This window comes from Cervus canadensis, chromosome 17, assembly GCF_019320065.1.
Source record: "Cervus canadensis isolate Bull #8, Minnesota chromosome 17, ASM1932006v1, whole genome shotgun sequence".
Classification (NCBI taxonomy): Eukaryota; Metazoa; Chordata; class Mammalia; order Artiodactyla; family Cervidae; genus Cervus; species Cervus canadensis.
In genome coordinates, this window is record NC_057402.1 from 7,798,792 (window position 1) to 7,820,292 (window position 21,501).

The 21,501-nt window shown below is 48.2% G+C and overlaps 2 gene segments (V, D, J or C); both read right to left on the reverse strand.

Moving 5' to 3' along the window:
- LOC122455145 overlaps window positions 1-6,997 on the reverse strand; it is a 204,149-nt gene extending 197,152 nt beyond the window's left edge. The window contains 2 exon segments of the C gene segment in view: window positions 6,549-6,848; window positions 6,931-6,997. Of these exon segments, the coding sequence occupies window positions 6,549-6,848; window positions 6,931-6,976 (346 nt within the window).
- Window positions 1-21,501, reverse strand: part of LOC122455144 — a 77,220-nt gene that overhangs the window by 55,569 nt on the left and 150 nt on the right. The window contains 2 exon segments of the C gene segment in view: window positions 13,679-13,689; window positions 21,144-21,445. Coding sequence covers window positions 13,679-13,689; window positions 21,144-21,445 — 313 coding nt within the window.

The window sequence follows — 21,501 nt, forward strand, 5'->3', positions numbered from 1 at the left end:
GACCCATGACCACGCTCAGTGGGAATTCGTGTGTCCGTGTCCTCATCCTTGTTTGAGGACGTGTGTCCCTGCCATGTCCCTGACCGCTGTGCACTCAGAGCTCTTGAAGTGAGGGACCAGCCCCACAGGACACAGTCCTCACCGTGAACCAGCCTTTAATGTCACAGAGACATCTTCACGTCTTAATCAGTGTGTTCCCCAAACTCTGCCACCACTGGGTATTCACACACTCACCTGTCACACAGACATACAGACACACACACAGACACTTTCACACTCACACATACACACACTTTCACACTCACACATACACACACAAACCTAATCACACACATTCACACACTCAGATGCATACATACACACACTCATACTTACATACACACACTCACATGCATACACATACTCATATAAATACACAAACATGCACACACATCCACACTCACACATGCACTCAAACACATTCACACACTCATATACACACTCATACACACACAAACGTGCACATGCACACCTTTGACATACACACTCACGTGCTCACATACACACACATAAGCACACACATTTGCACACTCAAACACACACTCACACACACACACATATACACACATACTTCTTGTGGCCTCATTGAGCTGTGTATTCTCATCAGGACCCAATATTAAACTTCACCAGTCCTTGTCCTGCTAGGTATTGTTTTCTGTGAAAAGAGAAGACTCCGTCTCTGAGTCTCCCCAGCCCCCTCCCCACATGCTCCTGGGCAGCAGCCCTGCACTGGGGTCCTGGGCACCCCCTGTTGGGGCTCACAGGGCATCCTAACAGTGTTTCTAGTCTGGTATGAAATGGCTGTGTTCTACCGTCAGAGTATTCTTCTAGAGACAGCATGGTCTTTTAATCATCTCTAGAAATAGCCTCAATCAATGCACACACCCTGGAGAGAGACCCATGGAAGAAATTTATGAGAACACCTGGACGTCGCCTCCCTGGGGCTGCAGCTGCACTGATGCAGCTGACACTCACAGTGAGTCCAGAGGCTCTCGAGGACTTGGGGTCCCTTTGCCTCCTGGAGCCCCCCGGGGGCTAACATCATGTCACAGGATAGCTACATACAGAGGCATGGGGCGCCATGCCCACTCCACCTACCGTTCCACACCTGGGTTCCCCTGTTCTTGCAGCACCTGGACCCTGCAGGGGCCCCACAGGAAGGTGCCAGACCAGCCCCCTTGTCAGAAACCAGTGCAGTCGCCCCCTGACAACTCACAGCACAAATGCCTGAGGGTCTCTAGTGCCCACCCCTGCGTGAGAGGAGACACCTGAAGTCGGAAGAGGAGGAGGCAGCACCCTTGTCAGCTGACTCAGCAGATGCTGCCCTGAGGGAATGCTCACCTGGGGGACGGGGGCGTTGAGCATGCTCAGGCACCTCAGTCGTGTCTGACCCTTTGAGGCCCCACGGACTGTAGCCCAGCAGACTCCTCTGTCCATGGGATTCTGCAGGCAGGAACACTGGAGTGGGTTGCCACACAGCACCCTGCAGAGAAGCTAGGTCAGCCATGTGCGTGTCCCCTGGCAGGACATCTCTTCACCAGGACGGCCTCGGGGTGCATCCATCCTCAGACTCCATCCTGCTTCTCCCCGTCCCTCCTGACCACCTGCCCGAGGACCTCAGGACCTGGCGTCAGTGGGGAGACAGACCCGCTGAGTCAGATACAGCTCCTCCAGCAGGGCCCTGTGACCAACCCGCTTCTGCCCGCTGTTCTGAGTCTCTGATGGAACCTTCATACACATTCCTGAGCACCTCAGATACACAACAGCAGGAGAGGGATTCTGGCCAATTCGATCAGGCAGGAGAGAGAGAGCGTCTGAGGCCAGCAGTGAGGTGCTCCGAGCCTGGTCTCCAGCCGCAGGTACCAGAGCCTCAGCACACTGCCTCGTGGATGTCTTTTGGCTGTGGTCTCTGCACACTAGCTCCCCTCCTCAAAGAGGCTGCACATCGTAGCTCTGCCAGGTTCCTGGGGGTCAGGTGTGGGTAGGGGCTTCCTGCATTGTTGAGATTGAACACCCACGACTCAGGGGAGCTGAGTCTGGGCTGTGGGCATCTCCAGGGTCTCCAGTATTGGCCCATCCCCGCTTACCTCCTCCCGGCCTGCAGTGCACCGGTCCAGTCCCTTCCCTTAGCTGTGAGATCTGCCCCCTCTGTAGGTCTGCAGTAGACAAGAACTTGTGTTCACCTCCTGGGAGAAGCTGGGGGAAGAGCTCTTCCACGGAGGGTCTGCCTGACAAACCTTCTGGGTAGGTGTTAGCATTTCCAGTGTTGGCCTTCCCCTCGTCCGGTCCATCAGGTGTCCTTAGGGATAAATATGAACACTCACCGTGAGGGCCTGGATGTTTCTGGAGTTACATCCCACAAACCATGGAGTGTGGCCCCCTGCATCGCTCATCCTCCCAGCGGGTATTGCTGGTCCTGCAGGAACTGGTAGGAATTACCCTGAAGGTGCGCCTCCTGCATCTTCACATCCATGGGTAGGTCTCACCTGGATTGTGGATTGCCCACCTCTCTGGTTTTGTGCTGGGAGATTCCCTTGAAACGTCAGGACTCTGTTCAGTCCAGGGTAAGTTTTGGTGTTGAGAATTTCCTTGCTTTAAGGAGGGACATGAAAATTTCATACACACTACCTCTTGATGCAGAAAACAGCAGGTACCAGCTGAGGGTGTCCTTGAATTGTGAGTAGAAGGAGAAATCGAATGTCACTAAGAGTGAGAGGAGCCTGGACAGACTTGACTAACATAGAGAGACAGGGGTGAAGGACACAGCAGGGCACTTACACTTAGGCTCAGATTCCAAAGCTCTGCCAGAGGCTGGAATTCACGGTGAGGAGATTGTTACGGCCATGGTGACCCAGTGCTAGGCAGAAGGCAGGACAAAACATCTTATGGGGGATTCCTGGTTCCTGAGGTAATTTCAGAGGAGCCATTCCCCTCCTCCCCACCCCTTTCCACGTCTGCATGTGACTGGGGAATGCAGTCATCACCTCCGTACATGTGAATCACCTGGGGGAGGGGCTGACAGGTGGGTATGCTTGTGGACAGTGGTTCACTCTCTCCAGGTACATGAACTGCTGACTTCACCAAGCCTGGAACACCCACATCTGGGCTCCTTGTTTCATTAGCTTGTGATCTTTCTCATTGTTTGGGCTTCCCCGATAGATCAGTTTAATCTTCCCTGATAGCATGCTCCTTGGAAGAAAAGCTATGGCCAACTAGACAGCATATTCAAAAGCAGAGTCTTTATTTTCCTAACAAAGATCCATATGGTTTTTCCAGTAGTCATGTATGGATGTTAGAGTTAGACCATAAAGAAATCTGAGTGCCAAAGTATTGATGCTTTTGAACTGTGCTGTTGGAGAAGACCCTTGAAAGTCCCTTGGACTGTAAGGAGATCCAACCAGTCAATCCTAAAGGAAATCAGTCCTGAATATTCATTGGAAGGACTGAAAAGAAGCTGAAGCTCCAATAGCTTGGTCGTCTGATGTGAACAACTGACTCGTTGGAAAGGACGCTTATGCTGGGAAAGATTGAGGGCAGGAGGAGAAGGTGATGACAGATGATCCCCTGGAGAAGGGAAATGCTAACCCCTCCAGTATTCTGCTGCGGAGAATTTCATGGACTGTGTTTTCCACGTGGTCACAAAGAGCCGGACGTGACTGAGTGACTTTCATGTTCACATTGTTTACTCAATTTGTCTTTGATTGCTGCTTAATGAGCCTCGCACAATTATCAAAATGTTGCTCTAGTGGTAAAGAACCCACCTGAAAATACAGCAGATGTGAGAGAGATGGGGTTGATCCCTGGGTCGGGAAGATGTCCTGGAGGAGGGCATGCAAATCCACTTTTGCCTGGAAATTCTCATGGACAGAGGAGCCTAATGGGCTACAGTCCATTGGGTGGGAAAGAGTCGGACATGACAGAAGTGACTAGCATGCATGAATTAGGACAAAAGTGATTTAAAATCAGTAAGTTCCATGAGCTAAAAGGTAGCGTTTGTTCCATGAGACAGTCAGGAGACATGGCTGAACACCAAGAGGGTGCTCACAGTGGCTTCTTTATTCATCAGGGAATATTCTGTATATTCCTTAGATGTATTGTGCTCTCTCATTGAAAGATGAGTCCGCGTATAAACTTCTGGTGGATCATACCTTAAAAATAAAACTGAGGATATCAAGTAGGGATTGTTTTTACTAGTAAAAGCTTTCCTTTAGTATGTGGGCTCTATCTAACATAGAACTGCCCAAATGACAGAATCTACTGCACCTACTAGAGCCTATCAGTTAGTGAAGGGAAGAATGCCCCATGTTCCTGCTCAAAGAGATGACACCTCACTCATAGCACTCTTCATAGTTTTCTCCATGGAAATTCAGTGGGACCCCGCACCCCAGGTTGATATAGAAGGTGAGCTTGATGACACCACAGACATAGATGCAGGAACACAGGTGACACAAACTTTTTAGCTTCCTGCATCTCTGCACGGTGTCAGCAGACTCAACTTCTATCCCAGGCTGGCGTGGAGGTCCCGCTGCGTCTCCATGGAGGGAACTATGGCTGATGCTGTGAGTGAAGTGTCAGTTCCGTTTGCACCACCTAGGGGGGTTCTTCCCTGGCTCTGGGTTTACACACCTCTGTTGTCTGAGTCCAGCATGCACTTACACAGCTGACCGCTGGCTAGCTCGTTCACTGGCCCTGTGCTGAGCCGCATTGCTGAGTCACGCAGAGCCTCTCCTGTGGACTCAGCCGGCTTACACCAAATGTCCAGAGAACGGACATAAGTGACAAGAGGAAGCGACCCTAAGAGACTGCGCCTTTCGTGCAGTGGGAATATGGTCCCCTGTCCCAACACACCATTCTGCCTCAGAGGCTGAGTAGGCACCTACAGAGTCATGAATGCAGAGAAGTTCCCCAGGGAAACTGCTACAAGGAGAGGAAGCCCAGGTCCTGACAGGAGACCAGCCGTCAGTCACCATCTGCCCCTGCACCTGCACAACACCACTGTGTGTCTCCAGCACCCGCTCGTGGTCATGGAGCCCCCAGAGGGTGACTTGGGTCTGGGCTGACACTGACTTCCCCTCACCGTGTCTCTTGCACAGTGACACACGGCCGTGTCCTCAGTGGTCACAGGGCTCAGCTGCAGGGAGAACTGGTTCTTGGATGTGTCCCTGCAGATGGAGGTGTGGTTCTTGATGGAGGGGCTGTAGTGAGTGTCACCATTATAACATATGCACCCTGTCCATGCTAGCCTCTTCCCTGGGGGCTGGCAGATCCAGTTCCCACCATAACCACTGGTGATGGAGTAACCAGAGACGGCGCAGGTGAGGGAGAGGGTCAGTGAGGGCTTCAGCAGTTCTGGGCCCGACTCCTGCAGCTGCACTGGGACAGGTCACCTGGGGACAAGGAGAGTCAGTCCCTGTCAGTGGCCTGCAGTCACAACCATCCCCACAGACCCGTGCCTGAACCTGAGACCCTCACCTTGGGGAGCTGTCACCAGGCAGAGGAGACCCCACAACCTCGTCTTCTGCACCACAGCTCTGCCTTCCCTGAGACCTCAGCCCTGTGTGAGCAGAGAGGGGTGAGCTCCCACCACCCAGGGGTGGATTTTACCCTGGAGCTTGAAGAGGAATTTGCATTGAGGAGCTCTAGTCCTGTGAGTCCAGAGAGGCTGTAGTCACACTCACCCTGGTCATCCCAGGATCCCCATGGGCACCCTCTGAATTTACATGGTTGGCAAGCAAGGGTGGGAAAGCACTGGGTCTACCAGATGGCTTGGAACCAGATCCAAGGGCAGATCGCCCTTTCTGAGCCCAGGGTCTCTGTCCTGACGGCCCCCTGCCCCTCCCCCATCTCAGCTCAGCTCCTCGTCCTCTCAGTCCGTGGGTCTTCCTCAGGGCTGAGCCCAGCACAGCTCCTGCTTCCTTACTCTGCACCAGTGACGGCCACTGTGATGGGAGTGAGCACAGAGGGTGGTGGGCTCCATGCTGACCCCACGGACAAATCCTCCTGAGGATCTCTGTATTTCCCCTCATGAATGATCCAGACAGAAGCTCAGAATGGGGTGTGGACTTCAGGTAGTTAACAGTTTTGAAATGAACGTCAGAGTCAAATGCTTTACTGAGTTCCTTAGAAAGAAGAAAAATGAAGGAGAAAAAAATTTAGCTGTTGACTATTATGCTTGTGTGTTTGTGTGTGTGTGTGTTTGCATAAAGCTATCCTTACTTCAAGGAAAAATTAAAATATATATACACACACAGTTGTCTGAGAGTGACAGAAACCATAGCAATGAAATATCAGGACACATAAGAGGGTCTGTGGCTTAGCTCCTGGGCAGGAGCAGTAAAGAACAGGTTCTGAAGAGAATCCCCTCCAGGCCCTCCAGCCCCCAAAGCCTCTTCTGCACCTGCTCCTGGGCTCGGCTTTCTACTGAGTCCCGAGCGCCCCCTGGTGGTCCTGGGCCCCCATGCAGGGAGGTTTCTGTCTGGGCTCACGCTGACTTCCCCTCACTGTGTCCTTTGCACAGTAATACACGGCCGTGTCCTCTGGTGTCACGCTGCTCAGTGAGAGAGAGACTTGGCTCTTGGAGGTGTCCCTGGTGATGCTGAGCCGGGATTTCAGGGCTGGGTTATAGTATGTGCTTCCACCACTATATATGATACCAACCCACTCCAGCGCCTTCCCTGGAGCCTGGCGGACCCAGCCTACAGCATAGCTGGTTAGTGAGAATCCAGAGACAGCGCAGGTGAGGGAGAGGGTCTGTGAGGGCTTCACCAGGCTGGGTCCCGACTCCTGCAGCTGCACCTGGGACAGGACCCCTGTGGACAGAGAGAAGCACGGTGACTCACGGGCTCAGATGCAGCTTCCCCACGTGCCCATGTCTGATCCAGAGACACTCACCGCTGGGAGCTGACAGCACGAAGAGGAAGGTCCACAGTGGGCTCATCTTCGAGCAGATGAGAGTCACCGCTCCTGAAGTCTCTTCAAGCCTGAGGAGGAGCCTGAATTTAAGTGACCTGGTGCTTTGTTTCCAGCCTGTGACCTGAGTGGATCTTTGCATGTGGGAGGGGCCTCTGCATAAAAAGCAGAAAGCAGTGAAAGGAGGTTCAGTCTATGGACCTCGCCCTGTGAGGAGGACGCTGACTATTCAATCAGAGAACTCAGCCCCTCCTGTGGTCCCCCTCCCCCTGCCAGGAAGACTGTTTATGGAGGAATGGAATGATGAGGGAGGGTTGTTCGGGAAAAATGATGCTGTCAGGGAACAAAGGCAGATTTTGGGAAGAGACTTTAACTTCATGGAGGTGTTTACCTTCACTCAACAAAAGCCCACCACACATTCAGGGACCACCCAGGTGTGAGACACAAACTCTTGTTTTTTTTTCTTTTCTGATTAGCTTATGTTTTCTTACTCCATATTCAAACATTAGAGACAAAATATACAAGTAATAATCACATTGAATTCAAATGGAGTTGAGTCCAACTTAATGTTTATCAGAATTCCCAAAGCATTTATATTTCCCTTACCTTCTATGACTATTTTTTTATCTGGAACAGTTTAAATACCCTCAAGAATCACTCTAGAGATGGTTTATTCACAGTAATTACACACAGCATTAACTTTGTGGACAAAGTAGACATTTCTGCTGAGAAGCCCGTCGTCCCAGCATGGCTGACTTGCCCAGTGGGCTGTCCCACACTGTCCTGCGCACAACTGTCTGCAGGAGCTTGTGAAACTCAGGACCCCCACCCTGCATGTGGACACTGCGGACCCCAAGGCTACTGAGGACTGAGGAGAGACAGCACCCGGGAGCTCCTCAGTGCTCCAACATGCTGGGCAGGTGCCCTGGTCACTCTGCACAGACTGCCTGCTCCTCCAAGTGCTTCTTCCTTCCTCTCTGTGTGCCTGCCGTGAGATGGGAGCTCAGGGAACATAGTCCCCACCACAGTGGTGAGAGGACATGCATGGTTCGTGGAGGTAAACCTTCAGAGTGAATGGCGTGCAGTGTGAGGGCGGCATGGTCAGAGGAAAGCCCCTCCTCAGGAAGCAGGTTCCCTTGAAAACCCCACTGAGAGCAGCTTTCCCGAGCCCAGGGTCTCCTGAGCCTGAGGTCCTCTGAGTCAGCAGTGCTGGAGAGCAGAGCTCAGGTCCCCCGTCTCCCTGTGGCCCTGAGGCTGTGGCCTCGCACCTGCATCCCGGCTGTGAGCATGTAGACTGGGGATGACGGCTGTCACCGCATGTCTGGACTTTAGGTGGGTTTTCCGGGGGTGGTGAGTGCTGCCATCAGTGGTGTTATCGCTCCTGGAGCCAGAAAAGACCGGTGTGAGTCCCCATCTCTGACTGACACCCTGTCCGTGTGACCCTGGTCCACTCCTTCCTGAGATGTCAACACTGCAGCTTTGGGGCAGGTCAGCTCTCCCTCAGCCCAGGGATCTCAGCTGTGTATCGGCAGAAGTGGAAACTGCTGTCTATGAAAAGCCCTTTCCTCCCTCCCGTTTCATGAGGAGAGTCCTAAATGGACCATATTGCTTCTGTCTTTTCCATAATATTGGTTGTTGTTGCTGTTCAGTCGCTCAGTCATGTCTGACTCTTTGTGACCCCAGGGACTGCAGTTCCCTGTCCTTCACCATCTCCCAGAGCTTGTTCAAACTGATGCCATCCAACCATCTGATTCTGTCATCTCCTTCTCCTCCTGCCTTCTATCTGTCCCAGCATCAGCGTCTTTTCCCATGAATTGGCTCTTCCTGTCAAGTGGTCACAGTGTTGGAACTTCAGCTTCAGCATCAGTCCTTCCAATGAATATTCAGACTGATCTCCTTTAGGATGGACTGGTTTGATCTCCTTGCAGTCTCAGGGACTCTCAAGAGTCCCACAGTTCAAAAGCATCAGTTCTTCAGCTCCCAGCCTTCTTTATGGTCCAACTCTCACATCCTTACATGACTAACAGACAAACCAAGGCTTTGACTATATGGACTGTTGCTGACAAAGTCATGTCTCTGCTTTTTAGTACACTGTCTAGGATTGTTAGAGCTTTTCTCCCAGCAGTAAGTGTCTTTTAGTCTCATGGCTTCAGTCATCATCCACAGTGATTCTGGACCCCAAGGAAATAAAGACTTTCACTGATTCCATTGTTTCCCTATATATGTCATGAAGTCATGGGTCCTCATGCCATGATCTTAGTAATTTGAATGTTGAACTTTAAGCCAGCCTTTTCACTCTCCTCTTTCACCTTTAGCAAGAGGCTCTTTAGTTCCTCTTCGGCTTCTGCCATAAGAGTGGTGTCATCTGTATATCTGAGGTTATTGATATTTCTACTGGAAGACTTGATTTCACCGTGTGATTCCTACAGCTCGGCATTTGTGTTATGTACACTTCATGTAAGTTAAATAAACACGGTGACAATAGAGAGTCTTGATTCATTCCTTTCCTATTCTTGATCCAGTCTCTTCTTCCATGATCTGTTCTAGCTATTGCTTCTTGACCTGCATAAATATTTTTCAGGAGGCAGGTAATGTGGTCTGGTATTGCCATCTCTTTAATAATTTTCCATGCTTTGTTGTGATCCACACAGTCAAAGGCTTTAGCATAGTCATGAAGCATTAGTAGATTTTTTTTAATTGTTTGCTCTTTTATGATCCAAATGTTGTTGGCAATCTGATCTCTGGTTCCATTACCTTTTCTAATCCAGCTTGTACATCTGGAAGTTCTCAGTTCATGTGTTGTTGAAGCCTAGCTTGGAGGATTTTGAGCACGGCCTTGCTAGCAGGTGATGTGAGTGCAGTTGTCCAGTGGTTTGACCATTCTTTGGTGTTGCCCTTCTTCGGGGTTGGAATGAAAGCTGACCTTTTCCAGTCCTGTGGCCACTGCTGAGGTTTCCAAATTTGCTGGCATATGGAGTGCAGCACTTTCACAGCATCATCTTTTAAGATTTGAAATAGCTCAATTGGAATTCCATCACTCCCACTAGCTTTGTTCGTAGTGATGCTTCCTAAGGCCCACTTGACTTCACATTCCAGGATATCTGGCTCTAGCTGAATGATCACACCATCGTGATTCTCTGGGTCATGAAGATCATTTTTGTATACCTCTTCTGTGTATTCTTGCCACCTCTTCTTACTATCTTCTGCTTCTGTTAGGTCTCTACCATTTCTGTGCTTTATTGTTCCCATCTTTGCATGAAGTGTTCCCTTGGTATCTCTAATTTCCTTGAAGAGATCTCTAATCTTTCCCATTCTGTTGTTTTTCTCTATTCCTTTGCATTGTTCACTTAAGCAGTCATTCTTATCTCTCCTTCCTCTTCTTTGAAACTCTACTATCAGATGGGTATATCATTCCTTTTCTCCTTGGCCTTTCACTTGTCTTCTTTTCTCAGCTATTTGTAAGGCCTCCTCAGACATCTTCTATCTTTTCAATCATATGAGTGAGTAAATTAAATCAGAAAGACCCTGCCCTGCCTGTGTGTAGGTAATAAGACCTTCAAGCAAAGCAGGAAGAGCAAGAATCACAGGACACATCTAGACTCTCTGGTCTGGACCTGAAAAGTGAGCTGATGCTGTGGAGCAGGGGAGGGAAGGTGTGGCATCCGACACCTGGAGCAGGTGAGACTGTTGCTACTCACCAAGGGGCATCAGGGCCTGCATTTGCAGAGATGCCCCGCATCTGACCTGGACACCATGAGCTGGTGGAGTTAGGAGACACATATAATTTCATGTTCTCACAGAAGGAAATATAACAGGTCCCAGGTTCATGGACCTCTTCTGTGCACAGATGTGTTGTGTCCAAACTAGGATCTGTGAGTTCAGTGTGTGAGTTCAGTCTGTCAGTTCAATGTGTGAAGATGTGTCCTCACACCACAGTATTTTTAATTTGAAATGTCATTTCATTTAATTACAAGGAAGTCTGTGGAAAATATTTATAATTAAAGTTAAGTATGTCAAAATGTTGCACACTTTTGCACAAGAGCTCATACAAGAAATGATAAGACATTGATAAATGTGCTCAGTCATGTCTGACTCTTTGAAACCCCTGGGCTGCATCACGCCCAGCTCCTCCGTGCACCAGTATCTCCAGTGATGCTATCTAACCACAACATCCTCTATCTTCCCCTCCTCCTTTTGCCTGAAGTCTTTCCCAGCATTAGAGTCTTTTTCAATGGCTCAGCTCTTTGCATCAGGTGGCCAATGTATGGGAGCTTCAGCATCAGCATCAGTCCTTCCAAAAATATTTAGGGTTGATTTTCTTTTGAATTGACTGGTTTGCTCTCCTTGCAGTCCAAGGGAAACTGAAGACTCTTCTCCAGCAGCACATTTCATTTACATCAATTTTTCAGCTCTGTACTTCAATACAGCCCTTTAAAATGAAGATTCTTCTAGATATGGTGGACTCTCTTCATTGTAGGAACACACAGCAGACCCAAGACCTTCAAAACAAGCCATGACCTTACACAATGGACACCTAGCACCCAAGTTTCTGGGCTAAACCTTCCTCTAATCCCATCATGAATTTAATGTTATCATTGCTTGCTTACAGGTCAGCAGTCCTCTTGTTTTCTAAGGACTTGGGTTATGCCACCTTTAGTGATCATTTACCACTTTCTTTCATCCTTTCTTATAGTGGCTAAGAAGAAGGAAATGTCAGACTCTGTTTTGAGGACTACTGACCCCTTAAGGCTTAATCCTGTTTTCTCCTCTGCCCACACACTGGAGGTTCAATAAGAAACTTGTTTTCTCTCTTTTGATGCAGGTGTGAGACTGAACCCACAGGTGCCTCTCCTGTGAGCAGGACCCTCATCGCTTCAACACCTCTGACCCCTGTAGAAATAGATGTCCTGGTCAGGTCTCCACTCCAGACTCAGGCTTCATTTCTGATTGCTGAGAGGATTTTCCTCTTCTCAAATGACGCCTGGATAATGGACGTGATGAAGGGTTTATTAGTAAATCCCCTTGGTGTATCTGTGTGTGTGTCTATGTGTGCACGTGCACATACTGCAAGTTTGAACCAAGGTTTGGTGTGGATCCTTGCCTTTTCATAGTGCCCCCTGAGCTTGATGCTGTGAGCAAGTGTGCAGACAACACCACCAGCAGCAGGGTCTGTCTCTCTGCCTGATGTCCACCATGTGCATCGTGCTGCTACCTCCTGGCAGGCTTGCTCACTGCCCTGTGCTGAGCTGCCCTGTTGAGCCCCGTAGAGTCCCTTGCATGTATGTAGCTGACTTACCTCCATAGATTTGGAAATTACTTGGCACTTGGCGACAGAAGAAAGTGACAGTGACTCTGCTTTTCTGCAGGAGAAAATGACTTTCTCTTATTCCAACAAATCTTTATAGGTCAAAGAACTAAGAGATAAAAAAGAATATTGAGGCCAGAGATGTTCCCCAAGGGGAAGTACTGACTGTAGAGGAAATCACAGATCCTGACAGGAAACCGGCCCTTAACCTCCATCTGCACCTGCTCCTGGGGAGGAAACAAGTGTGAGTCCCGAGCATCACCCCTGCATCCCCCAGCCTGTCTCCTGCAGGCTGGCTTGGTTCTGGGCTCACACTGACCTCCCCCCATGATGTCTCTTGCACAGTAATACACGGCTGGGTCCTCGCTGGTTACAGACATCAGCTGCAGGGAGAGCTGGTTCTTGGATGTGTCTCTGCAGATGGAGGTGCGGCTCTTGAGGGGTGGGTTGCAGTAAGTGTTGCCACCAGAAATGACGGCTCACATCCACTCTACCCCTTCCCTGGGGGCTGGTGGATCCAACTCCCCAGTGACCACTGGTATGGAGGAACCAGAGACGCACAGGTGAGGGATAGTGTGTGGGACGGCTTCACCAGTCCTGGGCCGGAACCTGCAGCTGCACCTGGGACAGGACACCTGGGGACAAGGGGAGTCAGTCGCTGTCAGTCACCTGCAGCCACAGCCGTCAGGCACAGGAGAAGCCTTAACTTTTAGACCACAGCTCTGCTTTCCCTAGACCTCAGTCCTGTGTGAGGGGAGTTCTGTGAGCTCCCACAGCCCAGGGGTAGATTGTACTCTAGGGAATGGGGGAACATTGCACGTGGGGGAAACTTGTACTTATAAGTTGGGTAAGGCAGCTTTAGGCTCCACTCATCCAACTGGGACATTTGAGTTCTCTCACCCTGGCCTTTGGATCTGGAACACTTGGCCTGTGTGGGACGCTGGGAACAGGTCATGGCATTGTACCAGTTTTCTGATCACTAGAATAAAACTACACAGGATGTGTGAAAGTGAAGCTGCTCAGTCGTGTCCGACTCTTTGTGATCCCGTGGACTGTAGCCTACCATGCTCCCCCCTCCATGGGACTTTCCAGGCGAGAGTACTGGAGTGGGTTGCCATTTCCTACTCCAACACAGGGTGAGTAGGTTTCTACACAGGATGAGTAGGTTTCTATAATTTTAATTTCTTGGATCTTCCAAGTAGCTGTTTTCATCGATTAGAGTTCTCTCCAAATAATTTCTGAAATTCAGATAGAATGAAAAAGTGTTCTCTTTATCAATTATGATGAGCATATAGGTTTTATTTCTTAATCTCTCAATATGGTGTGTCATGTTGATTAATTTGCACGTATTGAAGAATCCTGCATCCCTGGATAATCCATCTTCATCACGGTGTTGTTTTCTGTTAATGTGTTGTTGGACTCTGTTTACTAGTATATTGTTGAGAGATATTTGCATCTTGCGTGTCAGTAATTTTGGCCATAATTTTCTCTTTTGTGACATCTTTGTCTTCCTGTAGTATCAGGGTGATGATGGCCTTGTAGAAAGAGCTTGGGAGTGTTTCTCTCTGAATTATAAAAGAAAAAACCGTTTGAGGATAGGTGTTAGCTCTTCTCTAAATGTCTGATAGATTCCTACCCTGAAGCCATCTGGTTGTGGACTTTTGGTTGTTGGAGCGTTGTTAATCACATCTTCAATTCCGTTATTTGTAATTGGTCTGTTCCTATTTTCTATTTCTTCCTTGTTGATTCTTTTTTTTAATTTTTCCCATTTTTTTTATTAGTTGGAGGCTAATTATTTTACAATGTTGTAGTGGTTTTTGCCATACATTGACATGAATCAGCCATGGATTTACATGTATTCCCCATCCCAATCCCCCCTCCCACCTCCCTCCCCACCCCATCCCTCTGGGTCTTCCCAGTGTACCAGCCCCGAGCACTTGTCTCATGCATCCAGGCTGGCTGGTGATCTGTTTCACCCTTGATAATATACATGTTTCGATGCTGTTCTCTCCAAACATCCCACCCTCGCCTTCTCCCACAGGGTCCAAAAGTCTGTTCTGTACATCTGTGTCTCTTTTTCTGTTTTGCATATAGTGTTATCGTTACCATCTTTCTAAATTCCATATATATGCGTTAGTATACTATATACATGCACCCCAATGTTCATCGCAGCACTGGTTATAATAGCCAGGACATGGAAGCAACCTAGATATCCATCAGCAGACGAATGGATAAGGAAACTGTGGTACATATGCACTGTGGATTATTACTCAGCCATTAAAAAGAATTCATTTGAATCAGTTCTAATGAGATGGATGAAACTGGAGCCCATTATACAGAGTGAAGTAAGCCAGAAAGATAAAGACCTCATTGATTCTTTGAAGGTTATATCTTTCTAAGAATTTGTCCATGATTCCCAGCTTATTCACTTTTAGTTCAGCACGCAGGAACGTGCGGCTAAGGAACAGGAGGGAAATCTCTCCGTGCGCTGTGTGAACTGAGCAGGGACACTTCCAGGGATGGCTTGCTAAATTCAGCACCTGTGAGAACCCCAAAAGACAACAAGGGCTCTTGCAGCTTGGATGGTTCTAGTTTTAGCAGCCATGCACTCTGTGGATCTGTACACGAGGGGGCTGGGTCAGAGGAGTGTCCATGTTGCCTCCATAGCTCCCATAGCAGGTCCAGGTGCAGTCCAGGTGGCTGAGCTCCGAGGATCTGTGCTGGTGATCTGGTGAAAACCATGCATAAGAGCCACCAGGGCCAACTGCTTGCATGTTGGTTTTGTTCACTCACTAAGTTGTGTCTGATTCTTTTTTGACACCATGGACTGTTGCACATCAGGCTCCTCTGTCAATGGGATTTCCCAGGCAAGAATACTGCAGTAGGTTTCTGTTTCCTTCTTTTGGGCCCAGGAGTTGAACCCGGGTCTCCTTCTGGGCAGGCAGATTCTCCACCACTGAGCCACCGACAAGCCATAATTGCCAGTGTACTCAGAGATACCTTGGAATTGAGAGCATTGCCCACAGCAGCTCGATGGTCCTTTCTTAACTCACTTCAGTTCATAGCAATCAATATGCCACGGAGGCCCGTTTGGGAGCGACTTTCCCTGGGCCCTGACACTCAGTGCCTGTTTTATTACTGTTTTTTTCTACACCAGCTCAGCTAGAATGTGATGTAGGAATTGGTTTACCTGCGTCTTACAGACGTGAAGCTAACCTGCAGCCTGGACTTGCGGTGATGTGCTGGAGGGCACACATCAGGGCACAGTGAGCCCTCCTGTCTGTGCCTGGGCTTCTCACACTGGACATGGCTGCCCCTATAGGGGATGCTGGACAGAGCTGGACGTGCCTACTCAGGCTCTGGTCTGTTCCTGGAAGGAGAACAGGCCTGATTTTCCTCCATTCTAGAGCTCCCTTAAGATGTTGTGGTAAAGAAAGGATTACAGATTTGTTTTCAGCACTTGTCTGAAAGTGGATGCTAGTATCTGTCTGACTATAACCTTTCCCACCAGCTGTCTATGTGTCTAGTGGTAATTGCTTTGATGGTAAATATTTTACATAAAGCAAACCACACAGTAGAACAAGATGTAGGTATTGTCTAAGCTTGTAGGGATTTATTGGACCTGGAAGCAAGGAGCACATGTAGAGCCACACACCATCATCCCCTGCAACTTGCATTATTCCCAGTGACCCACAGAGGATCCCGTGGTGCTGCCTGGGCATTTATGCAAGAGACCAGGCAGCAAGCCAAGAGCCTCCATCCTGGCAGGGACAGCTGGTCTACCAGTACAGCAGGGCTGAGATTTCACAATGAGGAAGGAAAATCTGTTCCCTTTTCTGTAGCCTGGAGGACAGTTCAAAAGCATCAATTTCTTGGCGCTCAGCTTTCTTCACAGTCCAGCTCTCACATCCATACATGACCGCTGGAAAAACCATAGCCTTGACCAGACAGACCTTTGTTGGCAAAGTAACGTCCCCGCTTTTTAACATGCTCTCTAGGTTGGTCATAACTTTCCTTCCAAGGTGTAAGCGTCTTCTAATTTCATGGCTGCAGTCACCATCTGCAGTGATTTTGGAGCCCCCCAAAATAAAGTCTGACACTGTTTCCACTGTCTCCCCATCTATTTCCCATGAGGTGATGGGACCAGATCTTAGTTTTCTGAATGTTAAGCTTTAAGCCAACTTTTTCACTCTCCTCTTTCACTTTCATCAAGAGGCTTTTTAGTTCCTCTTCACTTTCTCCCATAAGGGTGGTGTCATCTGCATACAACTTACACATGATCACAATCTCATCAAATGTTATTGTTTAGTCACTGAGTGGTGTCTGACTCTTTGAGACCCCATGGATGGAAGCACCCCATGTTTTGCTGTCCTTCACCATCTCCCCGAGGTTTCTCAAATTCACGTCATTGAGTCGGTGAAACCAGCCTACCATCTCATCCTCTCTTGCCCCCCTGTCCTCCTGACTTCAATGGTTCCCAGCATCAGGGTCTTTTCCAATGAGTTGGCTCTTCCCATCCGGTGGCCAAAATCCTGTAGTTTCAGCTTCAGCATCAGTACTCCCAATGAATATTAGGATTGATTTCCTTTCGGAGTGACTGATTTGATTTTCTTGCAGTCCAAGGGACTCTCAAGACTCTTATCCAACACCGCAGTTCAAAACCATTAATTCTTCAGTGCTCAGCTTTCTTTATGGTCCAACTCTCACACCCGAACATGACCTATGGAAGGACCATAGCTTTGTGTAAAGGGACCTCTGTTGGCAAAGTATTGTACCTGCTCTTTAATATGCTGTCTAGGTTGGTCATAGGTTTCCTTCCAAGCTTTTCTTCTTTTAATTTCATGGCTGCAGTCACCATCTGCAGAAACTGTGGAGCTCAAGCAAATAAAGCCTGTCAAGGCCCCCACTGTTTCTCCATCTATTATCTATGAAGTGATTATGATCATAGTTCACAGATGCCATGACCTCAGTTTCTTGAATGTTGACTTTTCAGCGAGCTTTTTCACTCTCCACTTTCACATTTATCAACAGGCTCTCTAGGTTCCTCTTCACTTTCTGTCATAAGGGTGGTGTCACCTGCATATCGGAGGTTATTAATATTTCTCCTGGCAACCTTGATTCAAATTTGTGCTTCATCCAGCCCAGCATTTTGCATGATGTCCTGTAAATGTAAGTTAAATAAGCAGAGTGTCAATACACAGTCTTGACATACTCCTTTCTCAATTTTGAATCAGTCCATTGTTCCATGTCCAGTTCTAACTATGGCTTCTTGACCTCCATACAGATTTCTCAGGAGGCGGGTAAGGTGGCCTGGTATTCCTGTTTATTTGAGAATTTTCCATAGTTTGTTGTGACCCACAGGCAAAGGCTTTAGTGCAGTCAATGAAGCAGAAGTAGATGTTTTTCTCATCAATTTATCAGATAGTTACAGTAATAAGACAAACAATGGATTTAAATCCTGGAGAGATGGAAATGCCCAGAGAGTAAAAGAGAAGAATATTAACTTAACTAGGGCAGAGGCCACTGAATAGAATGAAACCACCAGCAGATTAACCTGAAATGCATTCCCTGAGGTTGAGTGAGGAAAGGTGTGGTGGTGGTCACGGTCTCCTAAGTACTGACCCCACCAGTGCCAGTGTGGACCTGCTAAAGTGTAACCAGTTGGTGTTGTTCTCCATGCACTCAGGTGTGTCTTCCTACCTGGGAGCCCGGGATTCCTGCCCGGGAACTTAGGTCCTCCCTGTATCTTGCTAGGAGGACTTTGGCTCTGGATTCTGACCTGGGACTGTCTCAGAGCACCTCAAATGGCAGTGTGACCTTTCTCCAGTCACCCCGTCCAACTGTGCCGTACACTTACCATTTATGAAATGGGGAAATGGGTCCCGTGTGGAAGTGTGTAAAATTTTCATGTGTTTTCTGATGCGAAGGAAGCAATCACAACATTAGGCAGTTTAAAGTGACAGTCACCCTTTATTTTGTTCACACTCTGTGCTTTGGGAGGGTCCACCCTGTCTGACACAGGGCTCCTGTGAGGGTCTCAAGTTCATCTCCAGGGTCCCCTCTTACAATACACTCACATGTAAGGAAGGTTGACCTGACTGTAGCCTGGGGCTCAGTCAGAGTACAGTGCTGGGCCTCATGTCCTCTTTGTGTGGACATTTCTGGGCCCTGACTTCCTTTGCAAGATGACTGTGTCAGCAGAGTGAAGTTTTTGGTGCCCTGAGCTTCAGAATGAATTTTTAGATATCAACCCAGACACATGATTCATAAATCATTTCTAACTTTTTGTATTTATTAAAAACTCTGTCCTGACAACAACAGTGGTAACAATAACACTGACACAGGAATCAAGGCATAGACTTAGAGAATAAACTCACAAATATCAGAGTTGATAAATAGACCTGTATCATGAATAGAGAGTGTGAAGAGTACATCATGAGAAGTGCTGGGCTGGATGAAGCCCAAACTGGAATCAAGATTGCCAAAAGAAATATCAATAACCTCAGATATTCATAACTCCACCTCAAGGCAGAAAGTGAAGAAGAATTAAAGAGCCTCTTGAGGAAATGAAAGAGGAGAGTGAAAGAGTTGGCTTAAAACTCAACATTCAGAAAACTAAGATCATGGCATCTGGTCCCATCACTTCATGGGAAATAGATGGGGAGACAGTGGAAACAGTGCTGCTTCTTGCACGACTCCTCATCTACCCTCCACCCCCATCACCAGTGACGCCCATCGTGATTGTTTCACACTCATGGACACCTCCTGACACCTGATCCTCTGGAGCTATCTACTTGCAGCGACTCTCAGGAGACAGACCTAAGCCTCATATGTTGCCACCTGGTACCTTCACCTACTGGACCAATGCCCCAGAAGAACTCTTCCGCCTCACTGGAAAGGACCCTACCAAGCACTGCTAACCAACCGTCCAGAGGATAGGAACTTGGATTCCCATGACACACAGTAAGAACAGCTGAGTCCTGAATGGACTTGCACCTCAAAGCTGACCTGAATTTAATGATATTTCAGAGTTTAAGGTAATATGTTATAAGAACTTTCTACAGTATCTGGACCAGACCTATTGGGCATTTTTCTGCCAAACCCTGGATGATAATGTAAAATGTCACGTGCTTCCCAATGACTATGATCTTGACAACACATGGGTTTTAGTTAAAAAATGCCTGAGAGCTCTCCCTATCAGTCCTCTTCTTACCTAAATGTGACATCAACAGACTTACAGTCTGCACACTTTCCCTCTGAATGACACTGCACCCAGAAAAGTTCCTCCTGTCACTGAGAGACAAAAGTTTAAAAAACCCAAGTATTGCTCATTTTCTGAGAAGGATCTTGACAAAAGTGAGGGTGTTTTAACTTGTTTAGGTCGTGTCTGACTCTGTGCAACCCTATGGGCTATAGCCCACCAGGCTCCTCTGTCCATAGGATTCTCCAGGCAAGAATCCTGGAGTGGATTACCATGGCCTTCTCCAGGGGACCTTCCCAACCCAGGGATCGAACCCTTCTCTCCCAACTCTCTGGCACTGGCAGGAGACTCTATTACTAGCAGGTTTTTTTTTTTTTTCTTCTTATCAGTAATGTCACCTTGGAAGCCCTTGACCAAAAATGGAAAGTGTAAAAGAATTAGAATAAGAATGAGGAGGAGGAGAGGAAAGAGAAAGTACAACTAAATAAAACCCAGTGGACAGGAGGAGGAGTTTTCACGCCTTTGGACAATCCCTGATTCCAACATGAACAAAGTTACCTCTTCTTTTCTGCCAAAAAACTCAGGTAAAGAAAAACCACAGAGTTTTAGTTACAAGAGCCTCCCATCTCACTTTTTACTTTGATACAAAAGACAGTCTCTCCACTTCTACTGGGGAATTGCACATGACTCTTTATAATTGCAGACTCCAATTTGTAATTCTCGGTTGGTCCTAAATAAATTCATTTTTGCTACTGAAATGCCTGGCAATCTGTTTTATGTCCAAAAGCTTACTTTCCACAATACTTTCCATTTTTTATTGGTTCCATACTATACTAAGCCGGTCACCTGGATGGACTTGTGGACATTCCTGCAACATCCTTGCTTAGAAGAGAGAAAGTGGCCACAACCAGCCTGTGAGAGACTAGAGGAAATGAAGATTATTTCACTCCTGCTGAGAGGGGATATGGATATAGGTGAAGGTCATCATCCACTTTGGGGTCACATTTGGGGTCCAGATGTAAATTAGCAAGTAGGTGAATTGGCAAAAACGGAATCCATGAATAATGAGGATAACTCCCTATGGAACATCGGATTACAGTCTGTAACATTACAACTTGCAGACTTCGAAGTGTTTGTGAAGGTAGACTGAAAGCAGGAGGGTGTCTCTTCTCACTGAACATGTAAGGAAACAGCAAAAGTAACGTTTAAAGTTTTCCTGGGACTTCTTGGGCCATTCACTAGATTTGATGACTTTGGACTCATATGGAAAATGATGGTGAGCCTCAGAGTTGTATTCAGCGTCTATGGCAAGACAAAAACAAAACAGAGAAAACACACAATTCTGACTATTGGATTACACGGGAGTGTTGGTACGTATTCCACACAGACATATATATATATAAAAACACACAACTATACTTAAACAAAAAATAAAAACTATGTATGGTTTTATGAAATCAATATAAACCACAATAACGGAACAGTGAGGACACAAAAGAGGTTTCCAGGGAATCGCTGGGCGGGACGAGAAAACCAGATTCAAACAAGAGTTCCCTCCAGGCGCCCCCAGGGCACCTGCTCCTGGGCGCAGTCCTGAACGTGGTGGGCCCTGAGCGCCCCCTGGTGGTCCTGGGCGCCCATGCAGGGAGGTTTCTGTCTGGGCTCACGCTGACTTCCCCTCACTGTGTCTCTTACACAGTAATACACGGCCGTGTCCTCAGGTGTCACGCTGCTCAGTGAGAGAGAGACTTGGCTCTTGGAGGTGTCGCTGGTGATGCTGAGCCGGGATTTCAGGGCTGGGTTATAGCCTGTGCTTCCACTATAACCTATTGCACCAACCCACTCCAGCGCCTTCCCTGGAGCCTGGCGGACCCAGCCTACAGCATTGGTGCTTAATGAGAATCCAGAGACAGCGCAGGTGAGGGAGAGGGTCTGTGAGGGCTTCACCAGGCTGGGTCCCGACTCCTGCAGCTGCACCTGGGACAGGACCCCTGTGGACAGAGAGAAGCACGGTGACTCACGGGCTCAGATGCCGCTTCCCCACGTG